Below are 27,923 nucleotides of genomic sequence, written 5' to 3'. Positions count from 1 at the left end.
TTGTACAGTAGATTTCCCACATACACAAAACTCAGCTTTATATCCCCCTTTTCACTCGATGCTGATTGACATTCTCTGCCTGTAACCATAACATATGCTTTGAGAAGTGAACTTCTGAATTTCTGCATATATTTGACCTAAAATGTGATCAGATCTTCATCTTAGTCATAAAAATAGATAAAGAGAACCCAATTAAACAAATAACACAACAAAAGGATATACTTTTTCTTTCATTTATTGATCCAACATTAAATCTCTTTGTTGGAAAAAGTATGTGAGCCTATGCTTTAAGTTACTGGTGTGACCCCCTTGAGCAGCAGTGACTTCAACCAAACGTGTACGGTAACTGTTTATCTATCCCACACATCGGCTTGGAGGAATTTTGGCTCATTCCTCCTTACAGAACTGCTTCCACTCAGTGATGTTGGTGGCCTCCCATAACTCCCTGCTTCAGGTCCTGCCACAGCATTTCTATTGGATTATGGTCTGGACTTTGATTCGGCCATTCCACAACGTGACATTTCTTCTGCTTCAACCATTCTTTGGTAGATTGACTTGTGTGTTTAGGGTCCTCGTCTTGCTGCAAGACCCACCTTCTGTTGAGCTTCAGTTCACGGATGGATACACTGACATTCTCCTGTAGAATTTGCTGGTACAATCCAGTTTTGTCAATGATAGCAAGCCATCCTGGTCCCATGGCAGCGAAACAGCCCCAAACTGTGATACTGCCACCACTGTGTTTCCCGGTTGTGATGTGGTTCTTATGTTGAAATGCAGTGTTTGGTATTCACCATACATACGTTTCTCATTTAAGTCAAAAAGTTTTATTTTTGACTCATCAGTCCACAGAACATTCTTCCTGTAGTCTTCTGGCTCACCCAGGTGGTCTTTAGCAAACTTTAAATGGGCAGCAGTGTTCTTCTTGGAGAGTAGTGGCTTCCTCCTCGCTATCCTCCCATGCACACTATTCTTGTTCAGTGTTTGCCTGATGGTGGACTCATGAACACTGACATTAGCCAGTGCAAGAGAGGCCTGCAGATCCTTAGATGTTACCCTGGGGTTCTTTGTGATCTCCTGGAATATTATACGCCTTGCTCTTGGAGTGATTTTTGTTGGACAACCACTCCTGGGGAGAGTAACAATGGTGTTGAATTTTCTCCATTTGTAGACTATCTGCCTGACAGTGCATTGGTGAAGCCCAAATTCTTTAGAAATTGTTTTGTAAACTTTCCAGCCTGATGAGCATCGAGAACTCTTTTTCTGAGGTCCTCTGAAATCTCCTTTGATCGGGGCATGGCATGCGTTCACAAACCTGTGTGGTGAAGACCAGACTTTGATAGTGGAGACTTAGGTTTATGTTTTTTAAATAGGACAGGGCCACCCAAACTCACACCTGATTGTCATCCCATTGATTGACACTCCTGACTCTTAACTGAATTGATAATTAACTGAATTGATAATCCAAGAGGTTCACATACTTTTTCCGACAGACATTTAATGTTGGATAGTTTTGATCAATAAATGAATGAAAAAGTATATCCTTTTCTGTTGTTTGTTTTATTGGGTTCTCTTTATCTATTCTTATGATTTAGATGAAGATCTTACCACATTTTAGATGCAGGAAGTTAGAAAATTCTAAAGGGTTCACAAACTTTCTAGCACCACTGTAGGTGTGTTTTCTTTCAAATTGAAGAAAAAGTGCCAGATTTGGATTCATAGTTGCATACTTAGTCCTGTATGTTTGTCTTGCAGGTTAACATGCTTCTGAGTTTCTAGGTGATTTTTAGGTGACCTCTTTCATAAATCAGGAATAACATTAAAGTTTTAAATATGTACTTTTAAGAAACATACACCTTGATTATGGGACATATGCTGTAATCTTCTGACAAATTAAAATGCTAATGGCAATCTATTCCAATCCATTAGTACACATTACACACCATTTATAACTTAAAATTGTATGGTTTTTGGACATTAGTTTTTACCTCTTGTGCAACAGAAATAGCCTATTCATAGACATCTTACAAAACATGTTGGATGTAGTTATTGAAATATTCTTGAGTTAAGATTTTTTTTAAACTATCCATTTATATTTTTCATATCCAGTTGGGAGTATTTTAAGACTTTATGGAAATATTGATTGATTTAATATTTAATATTGATTTAATATTACTGTAAAAACAGGAAGATTATTTTCTTGTGATTGTTTTGGAATTTCATACTTTCATATTGGAAGTGGCACAGTGTGTTACTGTTGCGACAGGTGGAGGAACTTCAAGCTGTTCTTCTCTGCACACAGTCTGTTATCCTTTTTTATCATCATTTTACTCTTGGCTAGTCAGATTTTAATGCCTACCGTTTGAATGCTTCATGGTTTCGGCCTGTCAACTGTTTCATTTCCACTTCGGTCACTTCTGTTCATTTTGTTTATAATCTGCACATCTAAGACTGACAGACCTTTTCTTTCTTGATATTCAATGCATCTTCCAACACAACAGTTTCTCTCCTGTGGCTTAAATATTGTACAATAAAAATGTCTGAACAACAAAACCCCCTAAACCATTTTCCCTTGCATGTGGTGCAGTGGTACAAAGAAACTTTTCTTAACATCATCAATTCAAGGTTTTTGTCCAATTGGTCTGGATTTGAGAAGAATGTCTTCTTTGAATACCTTTATTAGGAACAAAAGCCATTAACTTTATTGTAGTGTGTGCTGCGGCCACACTACAGTAATTATAGTGGTATTTTATTTAGTTTTTTGTGTTGCTTGTGGTCTGTTGTACAGTTGTAAAATATACAAAGCGTGTATTTTAAAGTAATGAAAAAACAAATTCGAACAGAAGGGAGGCGCAGGTGTTTTGACATGCATGATACAACATGCACTGTTGTCGGACGTCTTTTGGTTTAATCTCCTCTGTCTTCTACTGACCAGGAAAACAATGCCAAGGTACCCAGTACTATAGCCATATGGTATGGAATTACCTTGAACCTGCAAAGTCTCCAGTTCTGTTTGTATAGTTACTGTAGTTATGTGCTTGTGTAAAGCTACAAAAGTATGATATCACAAAACTGTTATTAATATTCTGAGAATTTTTTTCCTTTTTTCTTAAATGTTGTAGTTTGTTTTAGGTTACCCATGCTTTGAGTATTATTTTCAGAATATGTAATATCTATCAATAATTTCACCATGTAATTGCTGTTTTTTGTATTAAAACATTAATTTTTCATGACACAGCAGAGTCAAAATTCATGTCACAAATAGAAATGACAGTATTCAGTTTTCTTTCTTTGAGCCAGCTATATTATTTTATGAAGTACAGTACTTGCAAAATTGAAATCAGAATTTTTCATTTTGGATTATTTTGTTGGAAAGGTTATAAGGTCTTCTGCAGTTGAAGTCTTGTGGGTGATTGATTTGGCTAATGCTGGTTTCTTTTATTAATCACAAGTAAGATCATTCAAGATGATAGCAAATGTACAAAATTCAAAAGTTGGTAATAAGGAAAAGTGAACAAAAATAATTATTCTAGACTTATTTTTAATTACTCAGTATCATAAATGTTCCTATTGTCATTTGAAATGTGCAGTATTTTCCTTTATGTGACACAATTTGCACCTTGTACAATAAATTATATAGCTCAAGATTGGGACAGTAGTACTTCTGGGATTTCAATTAACAATCTCCCTCGCTGTATTCCTTCATCTTCCATATTCCTTAGTTCCTCCCCTTGAGAGCCCTTTCTGTGTAGTGGAAGAATCAAAAGTGTGGAGACTTCAAATGCTCTGTTATCCAAACTCTTACCTGGCACTCCTGAGGTATCTTGACACTATTTATGCACAAGGACTGCTCTTCGGGTTTTGCTGTAACTCTTATTTTTATTCTGCCTATAAAAGTAATGTTTGGTTGTTACAAATATACATATTTAATTACATCTGTTGGAATGGTTTACTTTTTGTTTGGAACTAAGTTCTGTTGTTATTGTGTTTTCATTACTGCTTTTTATAGGAAAGTGTTATTTTTAATATTTTCAGCTGGCACATCAAGTTGGATCTCTTATGAGAAGCATTTCTTTTATGCTATATCTTAGCTTGTAATAATTCTCTATTAATAGAATTTCTCTGAAAATAGTTCCCCTATACAGGTATTCCAAAATAGCCCTTATCCAGCAATATAACCTTTTAAATAACTTTTTTAGTTCTTTGACATACTGTAACTACAAAAGGTTCCTTATAAAGGTGTTAAAACTCTGCCAAGACTTTAATATTTATTAACTGTTGTAGATTGAACACTCCCATATGTGAAGGAGTTTAATGGTGACAAATAGGTTTACAAAGTAAAAGTTACTGATTGCATAAGTATTCACCCCCTATGCTGGTACTTTGTTGAAGCACATTGGAATGTTATTACCAGTGTTGTTATTTTTGAATAGGTCTCTATGTGATTTGCACAGTGGGATGGTGTAGTTTTGTCCATTTTTTCTGGCAAAATTGTTTTAAGTCTGATAATTTCTTTGGAGATCACTGAATGACTGCAAACCTTGGCTATACATTTTCTATTGTTTTCATGTTCGGCAGGGATGTGGACCAGTGGTTATGGTTCCGCTAATCACAAGGTTGTGGGTTTGAATCCCAGGTGAGAGACTGTTGTTATACCCTTGAGCAAGGTAGTTTACTTGAATTGTTCCAATATAATGCCCAGCTTTTCAAAAGAGAGCAGCTGAATTAGTAAGAATTATTATTTTGGGTCACTATTCTCAATTTCAGTTTGACCATTTTCGGATGGTCAAACATTTTTGGGTGATGTTTTGACTGTATTTTTTGCCATCTGTTTCCCCCACAATCCTGACATGCTTCACAGTTCTTTCTGTTGAGAAGCATCTCCATAAAACAAGGCTGCCCCTTTCATGCTTGAGAGTTAGAATGCTGCTGTAACTTGCATCAAATATAACACTTTATTTTTAAACCAAAAGGTTTTTGTCCTCATCTTACTACACCATGAAACCACTTGTCTGCAGAATATTATATGTAGGATTTAAAATGACTCTTTTTCGGCAGTGGCTTCTTCTTTGCCATCTACCCACATACAGTAGGCCTGTTTTTGGTAGGGACTGGCATGTTGTCACTGTATGAACACTGACTCCTGACACACATGTACAATATTTTCCTTTCAAAGTCATTGTGTGCTTCATAATGCCACCCCTGTGCAGTTTCTTGCTTGCATGGTAGCTCAGTTTGGAAGGGTGGCCTAGGTGGTGTCTACTAAAATTGCCTGGGTACATTCAAGATCTTAATGATGGACTTAACTGTACTGACAGTTATAAATAAAATAACATTCTCCTAATCTGTGTTCTACCAGTTTTTCCTTGATTAGTTTTGGAAACTGCATCACTACCGAGCTGCGACTTAAAATTAATATCTATTGGATATCGATAATATCTTCCCTCTTTGGGAAGTTTGAACAGATGTATTTGCCCTGTAGTAAGGGCAAACTGCTTTGACAGAGACAGAAACCATTATATTCTGTAAACTTTCAAACTATCCTTTTGCACCTTAATTGATTTGGGGTTGAATACTACTGCAATAGAGAATCTATATTAGAGAGATTAGCTAGATAACCTAATTTACATGTTATCAGCATATTATAGCCTTATCAGTTTAAAGTAGATTCTAAAATTGAAAAGTGTCATGATTTAGGCTTAGATGACAATCAAACCCTGCAGGGTGGTGATTAGTTTTGCAAGGCAGAACATACCAGTATTTTACGCTATGTGCTTCTATATATAAATTGTACCTTTATTGTGTCTTGGTAATTAAGAAGTGAATGGGATTCTAATGAAGTATATAAATACTGTGGTTGTTTATAAAATTAAATATGTATTTTATGCAAGTTTTATAGATTAGACTGATTTTAAGACAGAAACATGGTTTATATCGGCATTAGCTAAAGAGTGTAGGGAGTTAACTTTCAATAGTTTAAGATGACCTGTTCTACTAAATCCCAGAATAATAGTTGTGAATGATTGCACAAAATGCACAAGCCTGATAGATTTTCACCTTCAGCCTTCATCATTTCATATTGTTTGAAAATGTTTTTTGAGTTCTTGTTAACATCAGCTTTCATTTTGAAATTCCAAGTCTATTTGTAAAATGTTATTTGTCAAAAAACATCTGTTCTGTGGAACATGAAATCTGGAGTTTTTTGTCTATGCACTGTGATTATTGCCATAAGCAATGAATGTGAAAATAAAATCAAATACGGTTATTGTCAGATTTCTGCTTGCTTTTCAATTTGAAATGTTTCTTCTAGCACTAGAACTGGAAAAGATGTGTAAAGTGGTGGCAAATTGATTCAGCTTAATTCACTAGAAAAGCAGGTTTCTCAAATTTAAGGGATACTGGTGCCAGAATATGACTAGAAGAAAGCTGATAATCTTCCACGCCCTTTCTGTTTCTATAACAACCCTACACTAAAGCTGAACCCAGACCCAAAACCCAGAGCTTAACTCCATCCCAAAATTGATACTTGCCATAAACTCTAGCACTAGTTTCAAATCTAGCTCTCACTCACCTTAAAACACTGAGGTCTTACCCTTGACCTTTTAGATTTTTGAATAGATAAAATTAAAAATTCACGCAAAAGTACTCAGATGTGTTGCTTTTAATGTATGTGAATTTTACTTCCTGGATTCTCATTATGAGATGCAATAAGTAACTCCAGTTCAAACAGTGAAGGAATGAAACAAAGGTATCATTCAAGGTGTAGGTTTGACCTTATTAAGGGAAAGCAAAATAACTAACCACAGCATTGAAACATAGTGATAGACCTGTTCAGTCATTCACATTGCACAACAAAATGATTTATTATAGCTTTCAGACCAGTACGTATGCTGTAGAAAGGAATGGTCATTTGGATCTGAGGTCATCTTTATATTTAGAATACAAATGATTTTTTTCCATACAGTTTCTAGCAAGAACATTATGATGTATTGTGCAACCCAGCTGCGTCCATTCTAGTAGTGTCAAATAAATGTATGACCTGTAGGAAGAAACACAGATGTTTTACACAGTATCTCATCGAATAGGTGAGGGTCTTTTCTTAAGGTCATTGGCTCATAGGAAGGAAAAATGTAAGTTTGTATCTGACTTTTCCGACTGTGTGATTAATGCCTCATTGGGATATATAACAGATAGTTTAATTAAGCTCAGGGTGTAAGATTCATTGACTAATTTTTGTAGCTGACAGCACAAATGAGAGTTCAAAGGTGTGAACTGTGAAGACATCCATGCGTGGCTTTGTGCTTAATGAATTGAGTGCTTTCCTCAGAAAGTTCCACAGTGTAACCTGTGTTCATTAAAGGTGGCTTTCAGTATGTCATTCTTTTACTGTTTTACATAGCTCTTTTTATAGATTAGTTTGTTTGCAGTTCATGCAGGTTGATTTTTTTCAAGCAAACTTAGTACATGCTGGTGACATAAGGACTGCTGCAATTTAAAGTTTACATGTAATAAATAATATACCATTCTTAAGGCACCTTGTGCATGTTTTTAGTATTTTAATGGTATCAGAAATATGCTATTACTGCAGAAATAAAAAAACAGGAAACCAATTGAATAAAAGAAGCACTTAAAATATCATGAATGAGCAGTGCATTTAATACAATACTAGGTGTATTTGTCAGCACTGTATTCCTTTGTGGTTGTTGGTCTCTTTGTGGTTGTAGTTTTCTTAGGCTACAGAAAAAAAAGGTTCATTATGTTCTCCTTCGGATTGTAATATCTTGATATCTGTGGTGTGAATTTCATTTAAAATAAAATAGATCTGATGTACTGACAAGTTAATATTCCCCAGTACCTGCACAGAGCCCCAATGGCGCTTAATTACTAGATATAAAAGCTGGGAGCAATAATCTGTGAATACTGTCATAGGAATAGCATTACTACACAGTTAACCCTAATATAATAAACCATTAGTTTTCCACTTAATGGCTAGGGTGACTACAGAATAATGATGAATACCTCTTTAGGTCTGTCGGGACAGTTATACACACACTGCATAGTAACCAGGTAATAAATGCATCTTTCAATCTTTTAATCGATCTGTCTAATATGAAATAATTAAATTGCTTGTTTTTAACAAAAGTGTTATTCAGTTGCATAAATTGCATAAACTAACATGCTTCTTTGTAACATTGCCAACAGGAAATAATGGGTAAGGGTCAAGCTTGCCAAAGGTGATTTTATTCATACTAGTTCTTACCAACTGTTTCTCTAATTTTATCTCCTCAACAGTAATAAATAATATTATGAAAAATGAATTCAAGTAATGCAGACAGCACAGTTGTAGCTCTGGGGTCCTGGGCTCGGTTCCGGACCGGTGGTGCTGTGTGTGTGTAGTTTGCATGTTCTCCCCTTGTTCATGTGGATTTTTGCTGTTTCCTCCCACAGTCCAGAGACGTACTAATAGGTTAATTGGCGTCTGGTAGAACTGGCCCTGGTGTAAGCGCGTGTGCGTCTGTGTGTGTGCCTTGCCGTGCACATGGTGTCCCATCCAGGATGTATCCTGCCTAGCTCCCATTGCTTGCTGGGATGTGCTCCGACTCCCCTATGACCCTGTATTGGACAAAGTGGTTAAAAATGGACGAAATACTGTAATTTGAAATATTCAACATAATTTCCCATGAATTTCCAGTATAACACTTGTTACAGTTTCGTTGTTTACCCATTTCAACCTAGTCAGTAATAGATGGGAGAGTTTGCATTAGGTGTGATTTGGCTCCTTTAAGATAAAACATTCCTATACTTTGCATTGCTCCGAGTTTGAACAAGCAGTGTTCTAATTTGTTGATGTTGTAGAATATTTAAACTTAACCCAGGTGCCAAATACAATTTCCTAACCAGCTTTCCTTTTGATAGGAGCACACAGTCTTTGGTAGACAGAAAGCTACCAGCTTATACATTTTTAAGGTGCAATAGGTACAGTATATGGGTTAGAGTTATGACCCACCTGAAATGAAAAGTCTGCTAGGTAAGAAACCATGAAGGATAATTGAGTAAATTATATAATGTGTGATATGAAAATAAGAGGCTTTAATAATTTCCTAAGCACACAGGGTTTAAACATTTGTGGTTTTAACATTCACAGATTTAACTATTCATGAGTGAAGGTAATTGGAATAGAGTTGGGCGGCGATGTGAAAAATACTTTTTTTGTGGGACTGAGCTGTGAGGCTGTGAAGCTGCGAGGCGAATTTCAAATCTCAAGCGCTAGTTTTTGCGCTAGTGAGGGAACCTGGTCCTACCCATCTCTGAGTAAAGAGCACTTATGGAACAAGTGCAGAAAGGTTTGCATGCTCTCCCAAGGCTTCTAATTTGATTGACAATAAATGGGCTAGAAGTTCTTATTCTTGCTGTGTGATGCCCTGCAGTTTGTAGACTGGAACTGTAAGGCTAGCTTTATCAAGTGACCAGCTGCACAGATGTAGCATTACTCTGCTCACCTTAAAACCTGGATTTTGCCTTGTCTGCCTTTGAAATGCAGGTCTGAAAGATATATTTTCTTCCAAATCAAGCCTGTTTCATCTCCGTTGAAGACTTCTTCTAGCCTATATCCCTTCTCACTGATGTGTTTCTCCTCTGAAAACACTGTGGTGGCCAGAGGATTCGTTAAATTACATTAATTATTTTAATCTTTTATTTGTGATAAATATAAAATGTCATCTATTTGGAAGTTACGCATGTTTAATGGTGATTTAATGTATAGTTAATATGTTATGGGAAATTTAAATAAGGGGTGAGTTATTATAAACCATGGGGATATTTGTGCTGGTTAGATGTTTAGAATGTGGAGATCCTATTATATTAACACCAAAAAATTATCTTTCTACAGAAATGTACTTAATATATGCTTTTTCAGACTTACTGTAATATAGCATAAGCAAAAATTGAAAATACGTTTTTAAGATTGAATATCATACACAGGTTCGGCACCCTGCATGGATGGTTAGGTTAGAGTTTAGTTAATCTTTCTAAAAAAGAAAATATTAGTACATATTTAAATATGTTTTATACTGTATCATATAAGTGAGCATTTTTATAGAATCAAGGGTAATAGTGCATTTCTAAGTGAAGATTATTTTAGTTCACTTTTAAAAATACAGATGAAAGGCAAAACTATTATGACATTTATAATGATAGAGGTTAGGACCACCAGTGATACTATTTAGAGACCGTCTAGCTGCAGGGCACAATGCCAAGCTTAATTGGAGAAGGTAGTAAACTGTTTTTTACAACTATGTTTCAGTATGTCAATAGTGAGTTTTTTTAACAATTTTATTATGTAATTAATTGCCCTTTTCTTTTTTTTTTCAGATGAACTTAGGAAATTAAGCTGGTCTGGGATTCCAAGACAAGTTCGCCCAATAACATGGAAACTACTTTCCGTAAGTGACTAGACATTTTTGTAAACGATTTAGTAGTAGACTTTGGTGGAAATGCTCTTGAAGATTTTCTATTTCACATGTCCAAATTACATTCATTTGTATTTGTATTTAAAAGCATGACAAAGCTTTGGAGACATTTCACATACCGTTCAGTAATTAGGAAAACATATATCCACCTCTGTGTATTTCCTGTTAAGTAAAATGAGATCTGCAGTTCACACTCTACTAATTTTCAAGCATTCAACATTCAAACTCACTTGTTCGCGATCGTCTAAACCAAGCACTTTCTTTCCTGGTCGCATAGCTTCAATAGATGATACAGTACAAATTCCCTTCTTTCATAGATTTATTGTACTACACGTTTAAAAGTTGTACACTTTACAGCAGTGTGTAATAAATACACTATATCATTTGTTAGAAGGTAGGATATCTCTCTGTTTGGCATATTACCTGTGGATAAAATTTGAACACATTTTTTTTTTTGCATTTGCGTGTGTCGTAGCCTAGAATGTATTTATGTAAAGGTATAAAATATATTTGGAACAGGAAAAAAATAGTGGGTTTAAAATGTGTGGTTTAAATTGTTTTAATTTTTGTTTGTTTAAAATTGTATTTTTAGTATTAAACATATTAATCCCCATAATTTATAGTATTGGATAACTACCTGATTTGTAATGTTTTTTTTCACCTGTAAAGTGATTTATAAGGGATTTTTTTAGCAATCATGACATTGCAAACAAATTGGACTATCTGAAATAATAATATAATAAACTTTATTTTATATAGCACCTTTAAAGGTGACTTCTCAAAGAGCTTAGCGAAATAATAAAACATCTTTAAGTAACCACTGAAGATTCTGTACTTAAGGGTGTAAATGCAAACATTTCAACTGATTTGCTAATCAGCCTTTAGCTTAATTCTTCTTGATTTTCTAAAGGTCAGTAATGGATGGAAGGACTGCGATGGGAGACTTCATGAAAACAATTTTGTATTCAGAATATTTAGACCTATTTTTTATTAACTACTTTTTTTTAACAATATTTAATTATGAGCAAAATTTTGAAATGATATTGCCCCTCACAAACAGAATTAGTCTATTCAGCATATTTATGATTTACAAGGAGGTATGCAGTTTCTTTTGGACATGAAATTCTTATTCAGTGCTGTAACACGGCAGCTAAACACTGCCATTGCCGTTGTAGGAGTCATTAAAATTTTTGTGCTGGTTATCAGCATTTGTCTTTCCTGATGTTCCTTTGGTGAGCCCACTCAAAAATGGCTTTTTTGTTTCCCGGAGGGGATTTCTATTACAATCCTGTTGTAGGTTCACTGAACCTTTTTTATTAAGCACTTTCAATTCTTGTGTACTACAGAAGAAGTACTGTTGCAGTGCACAATAAGTTGTTGTATTACCAACATTCTGGTTTTTCACCTTCCCTACTCTTGTGTAGTGGTTTAGAGATGTATTTCCCTTGAATATCTTGTGTTGTTTTGTATAGGAATACATTAGCAGAGGATCATTAAAATTCTGTAATTTAGTTGAAATTAATCAGTTCTAGCATTGAAGAAAACCTAGTGCCTAGAGTAATGCGTATGATTTATTGTCACTTCTGACAATGTTTGGACACAAATGACTGAATGTTGGTGAAACCTTGAAATCTTTGTGCCAAGATTCTATGTAGATTCCATAGACATACAAAAAATAGAACTGTTTACCTACAGTTGTTTACCTACAGTCTTACTGGTTCAACAAAAAAAAACTTGAGTAGTTTCATTTACTCCTTCCCGGCAGTGATTAGTGGTGCTAACAAAAGGAACAGCAGAAATGTCTTAGTTTTTTTTGTTCCAGTGCTTAAATATGCTGTGGTGTCTGTCTTGGGATGAAAAAAAAGTTGTGCACTTAATTGGGACTAAATCATTCTAAATAGCGTTTCCTCTAGAGAATTCAAAAAGCCTGTGGATCAGTGATTCCTTATGCATTTAACCTCAATTTACTGTTCAGAGCTTTGCATACAACAGCAGTTTGGCACTGCAGTGTATTTCAAAGACTGTAGCCGAGACAGTTTTCTTTCGTCTTTCAGATCTAAATCAACAGGGAATATTTAGTGTTTATTACAGAACAAGGCTGTTTTCTGATGGTAAAATACTTTCTTGCTAATTAGCTTTAATGTATCTACAGCTCAGCTGGTTAAATTCCTAGTGATGAAATTTGGTATTGCATTGGGAATTTGGATGGCTAGAATAATTCTGTGGGAATTTGCAGATTTTATTAATTAGGTTAAGTGAAAAACCACTGGACAAGAGTTAAGCAGTCATTTATAGAAGACAAAAAGTGTACACATTCATGCATTTTAAAACACCTCTATGGGAATATAGAAGAGATTAAACCTTCTCTAGAAATAATGAAATCTTTTATCTTATGATTTCTGAGCTCTGAGGTGAACTGTTCCCTATTTACTAGAGAAGATATAGCTTACAAAAATAATTTTGCTCTCATTTTCTGGTAGGACCCTCATATTACTTTTAACTGTATTAACTATTAATTATAATTATATAAATTATATAAACTTTATATTGACTATTGTTTGTTTTCTGCCTTTTGTTTTCACCTCATAGTTTCTTAAAAATTGATTTATGCTCACATTACGAAGGTACCTAGATTTATGTATGTGCAAAAAACATTTATCTTTATGATGGATAGCTATTGATGAGTTAAGAAAAGTACGATAAAACTACTACTACAAAAGTAGTTTTGAGTATTTAATTAGAACACTTCTTATTTTGTCTTGGTACTGCTCCTGAATTCATTTAGGGTAATTGGATAAAGCATTAACTTATATGATGAATAATTATGCCAAGAGGAATGAGCATGAGGTAAAATGTAGGGTCTTTCAGGGTATCCACTGCTAGATTAGGCTCTGGCACAGATAGGAATGGCTGTAAATCATTTCTGTCTCATTTAGGTCTGAATGAATTGAGTTCACTTTGTTGTAGATAATGTCCCAGAAGGCTTTTTTGTTCTAAAACATTTTTTTTGGGGTTTAATACACACTTAATTTGTTTGTTTGGGTGAAAGTAGCCAGATGGAAAGTGGTGTTGAAGATAAAGGTACAAGGAATTTATGAGGGTACCCATTTGGGCATGAACTTCTGTGTTTTTTTATATAGCTGTTGACTACTGAAAACCATGTCTTACATTAAGGCAAGGGTGTTATTTTTTTCATTTTTTTGTGAATTGATCTATCATAGAGATGTCCTTTCTGTATTGTTCCTTTTTATCATAATATTGACATGTTTAAAAAAAATGAAAATGAACACATTCAGAGTGCACATTCAGATCATTGTCATTCAAGTCATAATAAGCATATACAGAGTTAAGTATGGTTTGGATGAAAAACACAGGGAAACTCAGAAATCTTGACTGGTTAATGTATTGTACATACAGTTAATAATGTATGTACAGTATGACATTAAGTAAAACATGTTTGCAGTCTACATTTATTGCCATGAAGCAATTCAAAATGTATTAAGCAATATAAATAGTTTCCATTTGTACAGCACTTGTCATCCCAAAGAATCCCAAGGTTCTTTGCATGTATAGTGCCCCCCAAATATATTTATAAGCCAATGAAGTAGGAGCAATAAACATCAAAATCAGAAAAAAATGTTTCTTGCTTAAAATAACTGAAAATGTTATACAGTAATCTTAATAGCACCTTTATACCTTTTGGATTCCTTTATTGAACTGACATCTTGAGTTTGAATCACAAATGTTCTATTAGGTTGAGGTCTGGAGATTGAGATGGTCATTTGTGAACATTTATTTTGTGTGCAGCTAACCAGTCCATTGTTAATTCGGATGTATGCTGTAGATCCTTGGCATGTTGGAATGTCCATTTCTGACCAAACTTGAACTTCCTGGCAGATAGAGTCAGGTCAAAATATCCTGGTTTGTACTGGAGTTCATGATTTCCCTTATCTTGACAAGAGCTCCAGGACCTGTAAAGGCAAAAGCAAAAGGCATTTCTCACATTTTCTCAACACGAGTTTCATATTTTTTGTGGAAAACCATTCTCATTCCCAATTCGTTCAACTTTCATTTAATCTGACCTTAAGACGTTGTTTTGATTGACATTCAGACCCTCAGAAAGACTTCTTTCTTTCTAACACAGATGTACAAACCACATTAATGCAGGTGACTTTGAATGACAGTTTCCAGCTCTTTGTTTCCTGAAGTGTGGGGCACAGTGGTTGTCATTGCTGCTTCGCAAGGCTGGGTTCAATTGCAGACCTGGACTACTACCTCTGTGGAGTTTGTATGTTCCCCCCATGTTTGTGTGAGTTTCCTCCGGGTGTTCTGGTTTCCTCCCACAATTCGAAAACATACTTGTAGGTATGTTGGCTTCTGGAAAAATTGGCCATGGTGTGTATGTTTGTCTGCATCTCTGTCAGCCTTGTACCATTGGTTACTGAACTTTGGCTCCCCCTCAACCTTGAATTGAATGACAGGTCAAAAAAGGGATAGGTGGAATTATCCCAAAGTGCCGCGTGTCGGAGATCTTTAGGTGCTCCTTTTGGATTTATAACTTTTGGAGGTGCCTCTCAAAGCACTTGTTCTACAGCTTGTGGTAGTATCACCATTCCCAGCAAGGTTGCCACTATGTCATTGGCTTTTAAAATGGACACTATAGTATAAAGTGGTAGATTCAGTTCTTTTTTCTGTGAATTCTTTCATAGCCATCCTCCAGCTTGTAGAGTTCAATGACAATTTGCCTGTAGTCTTCAGAGACGTCTGTGACCTTCACTATGATGATGCTGCTACTACTGAATGTCTTCCGTGTATTACTTACATTTATATCTTCGGTAAACAGGAAGCTTCTATGGAAACCTTTTGGAAGCCTCTATGCAGTTCTGTTCCCATCTGTATCTGCACGTTCCCAAGAGCAGAATGTAATTGCAGATGTGTTTTTGTCAAATTTTATTTGAAGAAGAACAAATCCTCTTATTTTCTGAAAATTCAGTGATTGGTGACAAGTATGACTATGTGTGGTGCAAATTTAAATTGAACTGGATTTGATAAACTGACACATATGAATATAAAATAAAAGCTCCGTGTAATGTGGTTATGGTTACATTATAACATTATTGAGAGACACATTCTCCAATCTTTAACTCACTTTGCTGTATGATGTTTTTTGTTCCCATTTTATTCCATTGTGGGTATGAATAGATCTGGACGGTTATGTATGAGGGGATGCTATTTAACCCTTTTGGAAGTGCAAAACTCATTATATACCTGCAGTCTCAAAGTTTATAAGTGATTTATCTATAAAACACGATAAAAACAAATTTGACCTTTTAGCTCATATATCTCTTAAGGCACTGCATGGTAAATTTAAGACAAAAATAATTATTCTTATGCTTGTGAATTTTTAATGTTGTTAATGGAGAGGCAGTTTCTTTAGAAAGAATTTTACAGTTGATTGCTGTTAAAATGAATTTCACATGTAACTTCTGCAGTTTTTCATTTTACAGTTTTTTTCTTTTTAAAGTGTATTTTAAGCCTGAAGTTTGCTCAGTTTTGAAGTTTAAGATTAGAACATTAGTTCAGGTCACCTACCTTTTGAAAAAAGAGCTTAGTTTTGTACCATGGACATTTCAGAATATCTCAAGCATGTCTGATAAATAGTGCACCATATGTGGCGCTTTTGAAGGTTTCCTGTCTGCATCATTTGAATGATGAATTTCCAGTAATGTTATCTGATAAATTACAGTTTGTGTTAGTACAGCTGTGAAGTTAGATGTAGCAATTAAGAGGCACCTTGTGAGTCGATGCTGGGGAGCCACAACGTAGGAAGACAGGCGGGTCTCCAGTGTCAGCCTTTGCAGAGCCCAGGGGTCTGTATCATAGTGAGATCATGCTCTGATAAATAGAAATGTCAGACCTTAATGAAAGAAGGAGCCAGAGGAGAGCTTTAATTTATTTTAGAGCTGTCAGCTTAAGGAACTGTTCCTGAAGTTAAGACTTGAAAGTTTGATACACCTGTCTGACCTTCATTTGCTTACTGCTCCCTTGTCTATCATTGTTGGGACATTGCGGCTTTACTTTTATATATAAGGTAAGGATGGTTTACATTAAACGTTCTGAGGCACAATTTTAAGGCACTAAAACTCACCCCATATACAAGAAAGATACTTGCCAGCTTACTTAGATAAAGGATGCTGCTGTATCAGTGTTTTTCAGCAGCAAAACAGCTATTGTAATGCTCAATCAATTTCACCAACCTGCTGACTACACAAATCCACACCAGTATCATAGTTTTAAAGTCCCCTAAGTAGAAATCATTTTTGCCTGTCAGTTCCTTATAGAAAATAAAGATTTAATTTACCCTGAAAAATTGATTCTCTAAACTGCTCGTTTTAAGAAACCAAAAAAAAAAACTAAGATTGCTGGTTCACCATAGTTCAGCATCTATTAGTGAGATGTAAAGAGACACTATTTTGGATTTAGAGATTTACACTGCTTAGGGGGCTTAGCCTGAGAACTCTGCTTGGTTGGCTTTTACATTTCAATTCTCAAGACCCTAACCTCAGACTTTTAAAATTCTGTATAGATAATGCCATAATCATTATCTTTCCTACTAGAATTTGATGATATACGGTATATGCCATACAGATCAAAATTTGTTGGGAAGCAAAAAATCCTGTTTTCTATTTCCCTCTTTCTGATGGGCTCTTACATCCTTAAAGTAGCTCTCAATCAGCTGTGAGGTAAATTTCATAACTTTTCGTGACGTATATTGATGCCGTCTTCCTCATATTGATGCACCCTTTCTTGATATATTACCTAGTCTTTATTAATTGCATTAATTTGCAAATAATCTAACTCTACATTTCAACTTTACAGTTGGAGAAGAAGAGTTGTCGAATCTGCAATTGTGCATAATGTGCACAAAAATGGCAAAACTAATTAAAATGTTTTTTATAATAACACTTCCAAATTATAACAAATGTAAAAGTGCAAATAAATGTCTTGGCAGGAACCTGAGATGATACAGGAATAGATTTTTTATTTTTCAACCAGCTGAGAAGGCAAGTGATAACAAAGTCTTTGGTGACATGAAAGAAACATGACCTTTTTCTCACAGTCACAGCTTGTTTCTGTAGAGGCTTTGAAATACAAGCTTGGAAGTTCTTGTTAGACCAAACCTCAGGACTGATAAATGCTCACTAAAAAAGGCAAGCTCTGAAAGTATGGTGCAATGCACATAATTTGATTTTTTTAAAATAATTACTTATTGTTCTTCAGTTGAGATTTATCCTTTAATAAAATTGTGTGAATTGAATTTGATCTGCACCGTAAAAAATATTGTGGTAAGCTCTTTCTTGTGAAGGTGCAGTGCACCTCATCAGATATTGATGTACAATTCTTAAAATATAGTTATTTTGTTTACTTAAGGAGACTCCTTAATTTATACTCTTTTGAAGATCCTGCTTGTAGCCATGTTTGTGAGAACTCATATTCCCTACTTTCTTGCAGTTCCTCACCAAATATTTAATAGTATATATATATAGACAGATGCATTTAGAGCAATACGATGCAACAAAAGATACAGATGATAATTAGTTAACAAAAATATTGAAACAGCACAGATACATGCCAAATAAGACAATTTAATGCTATAATATATTGCATTATGTGTATATAAAACAATTCACCAGACAGCTATCTCATTTAACAAAATAATATTGTGATTTTTTTTGTTTAAAAATAATTGTGCTTTTTCCTCTATATATTAAATTTAGAAAAGGGTTCAGTTTTGCACATCTTGTGAAATTCAAGAGAACATATTTCTTGAATTTTTTTTTAAAGCAAACATATTACCCTTTAACATATATTATTGAAGATTAGGAATCTTCTTGTAATTGCAGTCTAAAAGTATAGTGCATTCATAGGAAATTATTATGATTGTGATTGTTCTTGTATATTAAATTGCCTTCAAACAGATTTAGTTATACTTTTTAACCTGTGCATGGAATTTCAAAAGGAATTGAATTTTGAATCATGAATTATTTACCGTGTACCCTTATATGAATATAATTTTTTTTGCATTTTTTGTCACATTCAGGAACAAAAGAAATCTTTTCGATATTTTGTTTTACAAGTATTAGCTAGCATCATCTCTGCTTTGTCTGCTTAGTCCAGTAAAACTGCTACAAAGTATGTGGTGAAGGACAACTCTACACAGGCAATTAACCAAAGTTTCCCATTTAGCTAATATTGATGGTGTGTATATTTGACAAATTGCCTCACTGTCTGCAACAGCTGGGAGAAGGAGTTGATAAAAAGCTTTGCCTTGTTTGAGATTTTAAACATTACTTAGACTGAAGCAAAGGACTTTTCTATTGGTTGTTGAACCCAAAACCATCTTTGTGGTCATTAATGACTGTAAATCTTCAATAATTTCAAACATTTCCGAAATCACACATCTGACCGAAATGCAAAGCTGAGCCACATCCCTAATATCCATAGATTTGTCTGCAGCTACACTCAGAGCAGAAGCAGCAGCTACTTTAGCCTTTACTGTGCTGTCAAGTTTTCAGACATTTCTGCAATTCATCGCGTAACTGTCATTGCTTAGCTGTAAACTTTTTGATCCTGCATATTATCTCGCTCTTGTTGCTCAAGTCCTCAAAGAGACATTGTGATAAAATAAAACAGTTCTTTACTAGTTCACCATCACTGACTAGTTTGCCGTGTTTAGCGAGTAGCCATGAAATTTTGAACATGGCTAGCGTCACCGCCTGGGACTCTTTTAAAGGAGCTCGCATTATTTTCTGCTCGGCCATAGCGGTTTTTCTGAGATTATGTATCTTGAGAGACCTGTCACTTGAATCACGTGGGTATTGCTTGTCAAAATTCTTGTGAGTAGTTTCAAAAGGTCTTTTTTTACATTGCGTTTTGCTAGTGTCAATAATTGTATTACAAAGCAAACAGAAAGGCTGCCCATCTCTATGAGTCATGCCCAGTTTGTTCCTCCATTTTGCCAGTACTCTACTACCCTCATTGCTGGCTCCGATACTTTTTGCTGTTTGCACGTTTCTTTGTATTTGTTCCATTGACATTTTCTTCCTCTGACCCATGTTGTTTTTTACCCCTTACAACAAACTTAGCCATTTTTCTTTTTTTTTTAATATGAACTAGCAGGCTACTAGGCTAGGCAACCCTGCTGTTAGCGGGCTATTGTTTGCACTCAGACGTATGTTGGTGAAGGCAATATGAAAGTGTCTTCTAGTAAGGTGCGTTATTGCCTACGTGCAGCACTTTAATGAAATTAAAGGTTAATGAAAATTAATCTGATCGCCAGCGAATATGTTCAGAAACTGTTTTATGTGTCTAGAACACTCTCTTAGCGGGACTGCGAGGCTTATCTATTTAAATTTTTTATTATTTTTTTTATCGATGGGACTGACTGCAAACAAATGTAATTTATAAAAAAGGGGTCAGACGTTGCCGGCCACACTTTCGTGTGTGGTGGGCTGCAGGTTAAGAACCACTGCAGAACATGCTCGTGGGAGAGCTGGGGTCTATCCCAGCAAGCAACGGCCACAAGGCAGGAAGCACCCAGTCCATTGCAGGGTGCATACGGACACAAACACACACCAGGGCCAGTTTTCAAGAAGCCAAACAACCTACCAGTATGTTTTTAGATTGTGAGAGGAAACTGCAGCACCCAGAGGAAACCAAGGTGAACATTGGGAATACGTACGGCTTCCATGGAGTAGCACCCCAAGAATTAAACCCCGGGCCCTAGTGCTGAGAAACAGCAGTGCTTACTGGTGTGCCATTGTGTTTCCCATTAAACAGACCTGACAGGTAAAATGGTTAAAATTTGTCATGAACAATCTGAAATCCAATGATTAAAGAACATGGCAGCTATTGGAAACAGTATAAGCCATTCATCTGCATGACTTACTTTTCATCATGTTGCAAAAGGGGTCTTGTGGAATTCTGTTCCATTCCTTTTACAGATTCTGGACAAGAACAAGCAAGTGCCCGTTCACTGGATTCTGAAATAGTGATGCCTCACATCATCAGAACCCATCCGTAAACATTCAGTGGGGCTCATGTCTGGAAATTAGGGCATCCAGCTTAACTGTCTTATTCTCATCTCCTCAGAAAGCCATCGATTATACTGTACATGCAGAATGATTGCACACGTTGTTCAGAAGAAATGCTAAAATGTCAGAATGAGCCCACATGAAAGGACTTAATCAATGTAATGCAATGGACGCAGGTTGCTCTCAGTTATATAACGAGTTCTGTAGTAACCAGGCATTACCAGGCCATTCCATCCTGGTAAGAACCTTTGCATGTCTACACTATGCTGACCGACTCCTATGGTATCAAGGTGTTCTAAAACCTCACTAAAGAGGACTTGGCTGCATTGCTAGTTCTAAGGTGTTATCCTGTTAAAAAACAAGGCATATTGGTTCCTTTTTGTGTTTTTCTTTCTTTTCATCTCTTTTTACATTCAACACATTAAATTACCTGTGCTAAATCAGCTCTCTCACTAATGTGGCGATTTTGTGGTAATACAATACCAATAGTCACTTTAGTTTATCATGGCCAGTCATGACTGATCGAAAAATCAAAGTCCAGCCAAAAACAGTTAATACAGTAAATATATTTAATAAATCTTCATACTTTTATTTTTTTAAACATGCATATAGTGATAAGTTATTTTGGTGCGCAGTATAACACATAAAGTCCTTCCAAAAATACGACGTCTTTTTTACATTACAATCCTACAGTCTGTCTTCTTTACTCGTCTGTTTCACAATTTTAAAAATATGATCTAAGTTAAATGTATTTTATGAAAAGCCCGATGATATATTGACTGTGCTGAATTTGCAATTAAATTAATTTGTAAGTTTGGAGGTCAATATTATGTTTAATTCTAGTATGTCTGCATTCATTTTCTACAAACCTGTGTATTGATTGCTTTATGTTATATCTGCATAGCAGACATCAGCTGGATTTAGAATGGTTGGCAGCTAGCCTGAAAAATAGAGAACCCAACTAATAACTTCTTTTCTGTCAATGTTTTATTACAACTTTTGTGGAATTTTACTTTGGTCTGCTATATCATTCATCAAAATATGATCATCTTCTTGTTATGCACATTCATCGACCAATATCTAAAACCTACAAAGTACATTATCAATTAAGCTTAATTACACTGACATATGCTAATAGCACTTATTTCTGGTTTAAAGGGGATGGCATTGCTAACATACATCTTGTTGTAGAAACTGTCTACAAAAAAGAATAAAAAATGGGCACACATGGGTTGTAGGTTTGGTGATTAATGGACTTCTGCGGCAGTAAATTTTCCTGTAATCAATTATTTTATCATGAGACTTTCTTTTTATGGTACAGACATCTGCTAAGGATTTTCAGAGCACAATTAAAAAGTTCTACAAATGTTACAAATTTAAGAACTTGATTCACTTCACGGACCTTAATCAAATCAAATAGTAGATGTAGTAATGCTAAATGAAAATAATAGGAAATAAACATAGCATTATCTGCTTATATTACTTAACATAACACATGTTTTATGAAAAGATCTAAACAAACATCAAGTGAAATAAAATAAAGAATATTTGTTTATATATTTATATGATTTTATTTTAGGGAAAGATGTAAAATAAACGTATATTAGTACAGTGAAGTGTGCATATGTAGGCATTCTAATTATATATGATGTAGATAAGGAATTTACTTTTAAGTATTGATTTCAAATCCTTTACTGATCCAATCTCAGTTCATTATGACTTGAAAGTTATCCATTTCTTGAAATTCAGCCATGCAACTAATAAAAAATAAAACTGTTTAAAATTTGATATATAATATATTCAAATAATACAAAATACTTGAATCACTTATTTTTTTTAAACTTGGGGCAATGTACATATAGTAGAAAGCAGTCAGAGCTAAAATTACCTTTGTGTGCTTTGTAGCCAAAGAGAATACTGGCATTAAGTTGTCTGGCTTAATTTTGTTGGCATATGGAAGCAAAATGGCATCTCGAGTAAAGAGTGTTTAATAATGCAAAAAAAGAAACACAGAGCTACCTTTAATTAAACCACTCTCTTCAGTAATCACTGTGGTAGAGAGCTGTCTTCACAACTGTCAGAATGGTGTTTTAGAGTTAGTCAGCAGAGTTTCTTTGCATTTTAGCAAAAGTGATCTTAAAAGCTGAGGAGGTCATGTATTTTTATAATCTTACAATAATGTAGGCTAAGTATTTACTGATTCTCATGGTATTCACTGGTTATATTAGAAGCAGTAATAGAAATTCAGAAAGATTACAAAAATAAATTAAGTTCTTATAAATTAAACGTTTCTCTAAATGCATAGTTCTAATCTTCTAGATACTGGGGAAAACAATTTAAAGACAAAGAGTAATGAATTGCATCTGTAAAAAATCTTTTTCTTTGAAAAACTTTGAGGATATGAATGAATGTGAACATTGGTTACTGCAAAGAGGTTGATATGGGGTTCTTATGGATATGAAATGAAATCTTGTAGGATTGTTGATTTCACTGGAAAAAAACATGAATCGTTAGCCACTGGGGAAACGACAACAAAACTTTTTGAATGAACCTGCATAACAAACAATCAGTTGTAAATCTCACCTACAAGATGATTTAGATCAGTTCACAGGTGGATACTGTCTGTCTGCCAGTCTTAACTCCCTTGAGGACAAAGAGCTTGTGCCAGCAATTCACCTGTTTGCCTGACTTGGCAGACCCTGCCAGCAGCCTCCTGTGTTTCTTGTCTAATCAGTGAGAAAGTGTAAGCTGGTTGAGTAGGTGTTGAGCCGATTGATATTTCTGGTGGCGATTAAAGTACTGAGTTGATATTGATGTTTTTGTGAGTGCTTGGATGCCTTTTTAGAGCATTGGCTTAACTTGACTTCTTGTGCATTCGTATATGGGAAAGTTAACCTAAAGCACTTGCAGAAAAATTGACATTCTTTAGCACATCTTTGCTATACTATTAGATAATATTAAAGTAATACTATAAGGTAATGAAGGATATTGTGAGTGTTGATTTATGGTGTAATAAAGAACTAGTTCAGTTGCTACTGAAAACAAATAGTATTTTTTTATCTTGTGTGTAATGCAAAAGGAACTCATCATAACAGAATATATGTAGAAATATGTAATGTGGGGATTTAGTTGTGTAAAAGATAAAGAAGTCAGTATCATAAAAAGCAAAATTATATTTTTACAAACCAAATCCTTTATTTATGCAAGTGTTCTCTTCCATGCAAGATGTGAATTTTAAGGGGATTTAAGCAGCGGGGGATCTCTTCAACACAATACCAGAAATACTTATCTCATTACACACATTAAGCACCAGTGCTAATCTCCAACAGAACAATTTTTCTTTTTGTTATTGGGGCGATTATTTTTTTTTAGTTTCTGCATAATGTAATTCTACTGGAATACAATGCGTGTTTAATATCAGACCAAACCATTCTCTTCCCTATTAAAATGATAATGTGATGAAAAGGTAAATGTTTACCCAGAACACCAAATGTTGCTGTGGTAGGTAACACAGGAGACATTTACAAGAACTGAGTTTTTATTATTGTAATTATTTGTGTAATATTTTGATATTCTATAACCTGTCTACATATGAAAACAATGTTCTTTTTTATTTTTTGGTGATTTTGTTAACTGAAGCAATTTGTGGTAAATGAAAACCAAAACCTTTGATAAATACATTTGCACAGGGCTACTGAAGTCCCTTCAGCATTGCTTTAGAATATATTTATAACCCTAGATTTGATACCTTAAGAAATGGAATGATGCGATAGGAATTTTCTAAGCATTGTGTACTTTTTATGAAAAATCTATCTACTTAAATTGATAACACATGACATGTATTGATAACTTGCCTGTTTTCTGACACATGCAGTCCCTGTCTGATGTTATATAGTACAAATACCTTACATTTTGCCTCTGAGTCTTTTTTCATAACCTTTGACTCCAGTTGCTGAGTGCAGCATATTCACTACTCAATATTGGCACAAAACAAAGTAAATAAGGACATTGTCCATCTTAAAATGTAAAATCTGCAATAATAGAAAAACTTACTATAATAGAGTAGTATATGGGAAACCAATCATCTTAATCTCTTTGCATTAAAAATGGTATTATTTGAACATATTTGACTAAACTTAACTGATCAGATCCAAAATTTAAGTGGTTATAAAACTTGCCATAACAAAATTACTTTATATTTTATAAATAACAATGATTACACAAATGTGATGATGTTATTATTGCAGGCCATGTTTCCTGATGTGGAAAAGCCACAGTAGCTACTGTGATGAATCCTGTTTCATCATGTATACTCTAGAGACTTACTACTTGTTTCTAAGTAACTGGCGCAATTCTTCATTCATGCTCATCTCTCTTGCTCTACCTTCTTTGAACCTAAAACCACTAGATGTCCACAGTACTGCAGTTTCCTGCAAGACATATCAATTCACATACAGACTGTAATAGAATATTGAGAATTTTTCCATTATTCAAACACTGAACAGTCCAGTTTGTTTAATAACAGCACATTGTAGACCTAGCAGTGTGTGTACATATTTTTATTCACAAAAAATGAATACAACACTTAAGTTATCGTACTAAATTAAAGGTTAAAACATTATGAATAAATGTTGTAGGCACACCATCATTGTAGTTTAGGAGCTTTGGAAATTATCCTGTTTTTCTATCATAGAAATATACAGTCAGTGTATGTCAAATACAATGTAGTAGGATGGCTGTCACCTGCACATGATGGTGTAATTGCCTTTGTAATTGCTGGTGAAAGTGTCCCTTTCTCAATAAGAAGGGCATTGGTTTCCAAGTAAATATACTATGGTACATAAGGAGTATTTGGGCAGAGAATGATGATTGAATTATCAAAAAGGATAGTTAAGCTCCGTGAAGTTGCCCCCCTACAAACAGCACAAACAATGCAACATACCTCATTTGTTAGTGCTACGTATGTGCCATTGAAAGTAGCGTTTGTGCTGCTTTTGTTTCCGAGATATAGCAACTTGTTTTTTCAGTGTTGTGACATAACTCAGCCTCTCTACAACGTCGTAGGGAAGCTGAACCATTCTCATTCATTTGTGCAATGTTTGTGCCGGTTTGTGCCATTGAAAGTAAATTCCCAGCTGCTTTCGTTCCTGACATATAACACCTTTTTTTGGAAGTGTGATGTCACTCAGCCCCCCTACTTCATAGCAGAACCTGACCAGTCTCATTTGTTAATGCTGCGTTTGAGCTGTTCCAAGCTGCTTTCGTTCCTGAGATATAATGCCTTCTTTTTTGGGGGGTTAACTCCAATTGGTCATCTGGGGGAAACATTCAAATGTACCCCTAAATATTAGGCCTATATTAATGAAAGGGTACTTTCTCACGTTGGTAAATGTAACATTTCCGGAACCTTAATATCCGGAAAGTCACAACCTGTGACAATCATGGGGAAAGAATTGCACAAAATATGTCGGTAGTCTTGCTTTTTTGCAACCTGTAAACCAGATGTTTTCCTGTGCTTCGTGCTGGCAAGAAAACCATTGTAGAAACTTCATGGTGGTGACAGTGTGTGTGGAAATTCATTGTGCTTGAGATGTATTTCTAAGAATAAAACCATTCATTTGAAAGCATACTTTCCTCATCCACTATTTATTAAGCATTGTCTGTGTATGATGACGATTGAGGACAATATTTTGGATATGTTCCCAGTGCCCCTTCTAACATACAGTATCTTTCACAGATAACAGCAAAGACATTCTATTTATCATTCAAGAAGTAGTGGGAATTAATTAGGTATGTTTAGGACTGAAAATAGGAGGCACTTCCAGGAAGATGTACTACTCAAATGTGTGTTTGAAGCTTTGTTAGTGGGATCCTTCAAGAAACAGCAAAATGACGTACTGGGTTCACTCACTGTAGCTGCTATCGACCAAACAAGAATAACAAGCTGAATGATTTCTTTGTAACTTTTTGTTTGTAAACTAAGGTTCAAAAGTACATTAGTTGTTTTAAAACAATAACCATTTGTCAGTCATACTTCATTCCAAATGTAAGAAACCTGTGGTTCTATTGCAAAGTGTGATAGTCTTTTTTTCTGCAGGGGTATCTTCCTGCAAATGCAGAAAGAAGAGAGAGCACATTGCAGAGAAAAAGACAAGAATATTTTGGTTTCATTGAGCAGTACTATGACTCTAGAAACGATGAACACCATCAGGATACTTATAGGCAGGTAAGGCATCAATCTAAATGTTATTCTTTCTGTTACTGTCATTGTTAATTTTAAACAGAGGTGGTATTAAGTCCCTTTGTGTTTAATCCTGAATTTGTAGCAGAATGAGTATAGAAGGCAGCTGACAATGAGAGCAAGAGACCAATTGTAGGCAAACTTGAAGTTCAAGTACTTCGGTTTATTTTGGGCATATTCTGTGACTGCTCTGAGATGTTCATATTTTCATTAAAATAGCAACATTTTGTATTAAAAACCTTCAAATAACTGTTTTCTGGCCATTTATAATTGTCGGTCTATTTAAGGTATTTTAAAAATGGAAAAGCTCTAATAAAATGGCTGTGTGAGGTTGTGAGTTCATAGGAACTGTAGATATGCTCTTCAAAGGGACTTGATACCTGTTCTCAAGGTATAATAAATTGTGAAAATGACTTTTTGTTCTCTGCTTTTAAGTTGTATATACAGTACATATACATGCATATATTTAAATATATATGCGCACAATGAACATTTACAACTCTATCTGTACACTTGAGATTCAAATGCTTTGCTTGTGAGAATATACATTTTAATACATTCAACACTTCCCATACATTCTGGGCTTTTATGTACACACCACTAAAAAACAAAGTAAATTTACTCTTTAAAGTATTTTCATATTGCAGTACTATCCCACAAAAATTAAGGATACACTTTGCCTTGCAGAAAAGAAGACAAATATAATAAATATATGTGCTTAATCATATATGTCAGATATAAGATCAACGAGCAAGACGTCCAAATGGCCTATGTTCATTTGTTAAACATTGGTCAAACATAGTATAATGTATGACATATGAATACCAATCCTATTCAGTTTTTGATTGGAAAAACTATTGTATTGCTGGTCAATGAAATTATTATCAGCAAAACAACATCCTAGAACATCGCAGATATTCTGAGCTGCAAATTAATGGATAAGGAAATAGCAGGATAGTGATTTAAGTGAAGTCTAAATTACTGTTGAAATTAACGTTTTAGGGGAAAAAATAAGATGCAGCATCTGTCAGACACAGTGATATCAAATAGGAACCAGTGCCATAATAAGACATGCTATGTTCAGGCAGAGTTGTGTATGTTTGTGTGTATATAAATGTGCTG

General features: G+C 34.8%; 1 protein-coding gene across 5 annotated transcripts in view; it reads left to right on the top strand.

The window, feature by feature from the left end:
• tbc1d22a (TBC1 domain family, member 22a) overlaps window positions 1-27,923 on the top strand; it is a 218,954-nt gene that overhangs the window by 33,248 nt on the left and 157,783 nt on the right. For 4 of the 5 annotated variants that reach the window (XM_015352685.2, XM_006633433.3, XM_015352684.2 and 1 more), the window contains exons 5-6: window positions 10,369-10,439; window positions 26,658-26,786. In XM_015352685.2, coding sequence (XP_015208171.1) covers window positions 10,369-10,439; window positions 26,658-26,786 — 200 coding nt within the window. The remainder of the gene's footprint in view (window positions 1-10,368; window positions 10,440-26,657; window positions 26,787-27,923) is intronic. The other variant, XM_015352687.2, reaches the window with a different exon arrangement.

This window comes from Lepisosteus oculatus, chromosome 7 (genome assembly GCF_040954835.1).
Source record: "Lepisosteus oculatus isolate fLepOcu1 chromosome 7, fLepOcu1.hap2, whole genome shotgun sequence".
Taxonomy (NCBI): Eukaryota; Metazoa; Chordata; class Actinopteri; order Semionotiformes; family Lepisosteidae; genus Lepisosteus; species Lepisosteus oculatus.
The sequence above is the reverse complement of the archived record's forward strand: the minus strand, read 5'-3'. Positions and strand labels throughout refer to the sequence as shown.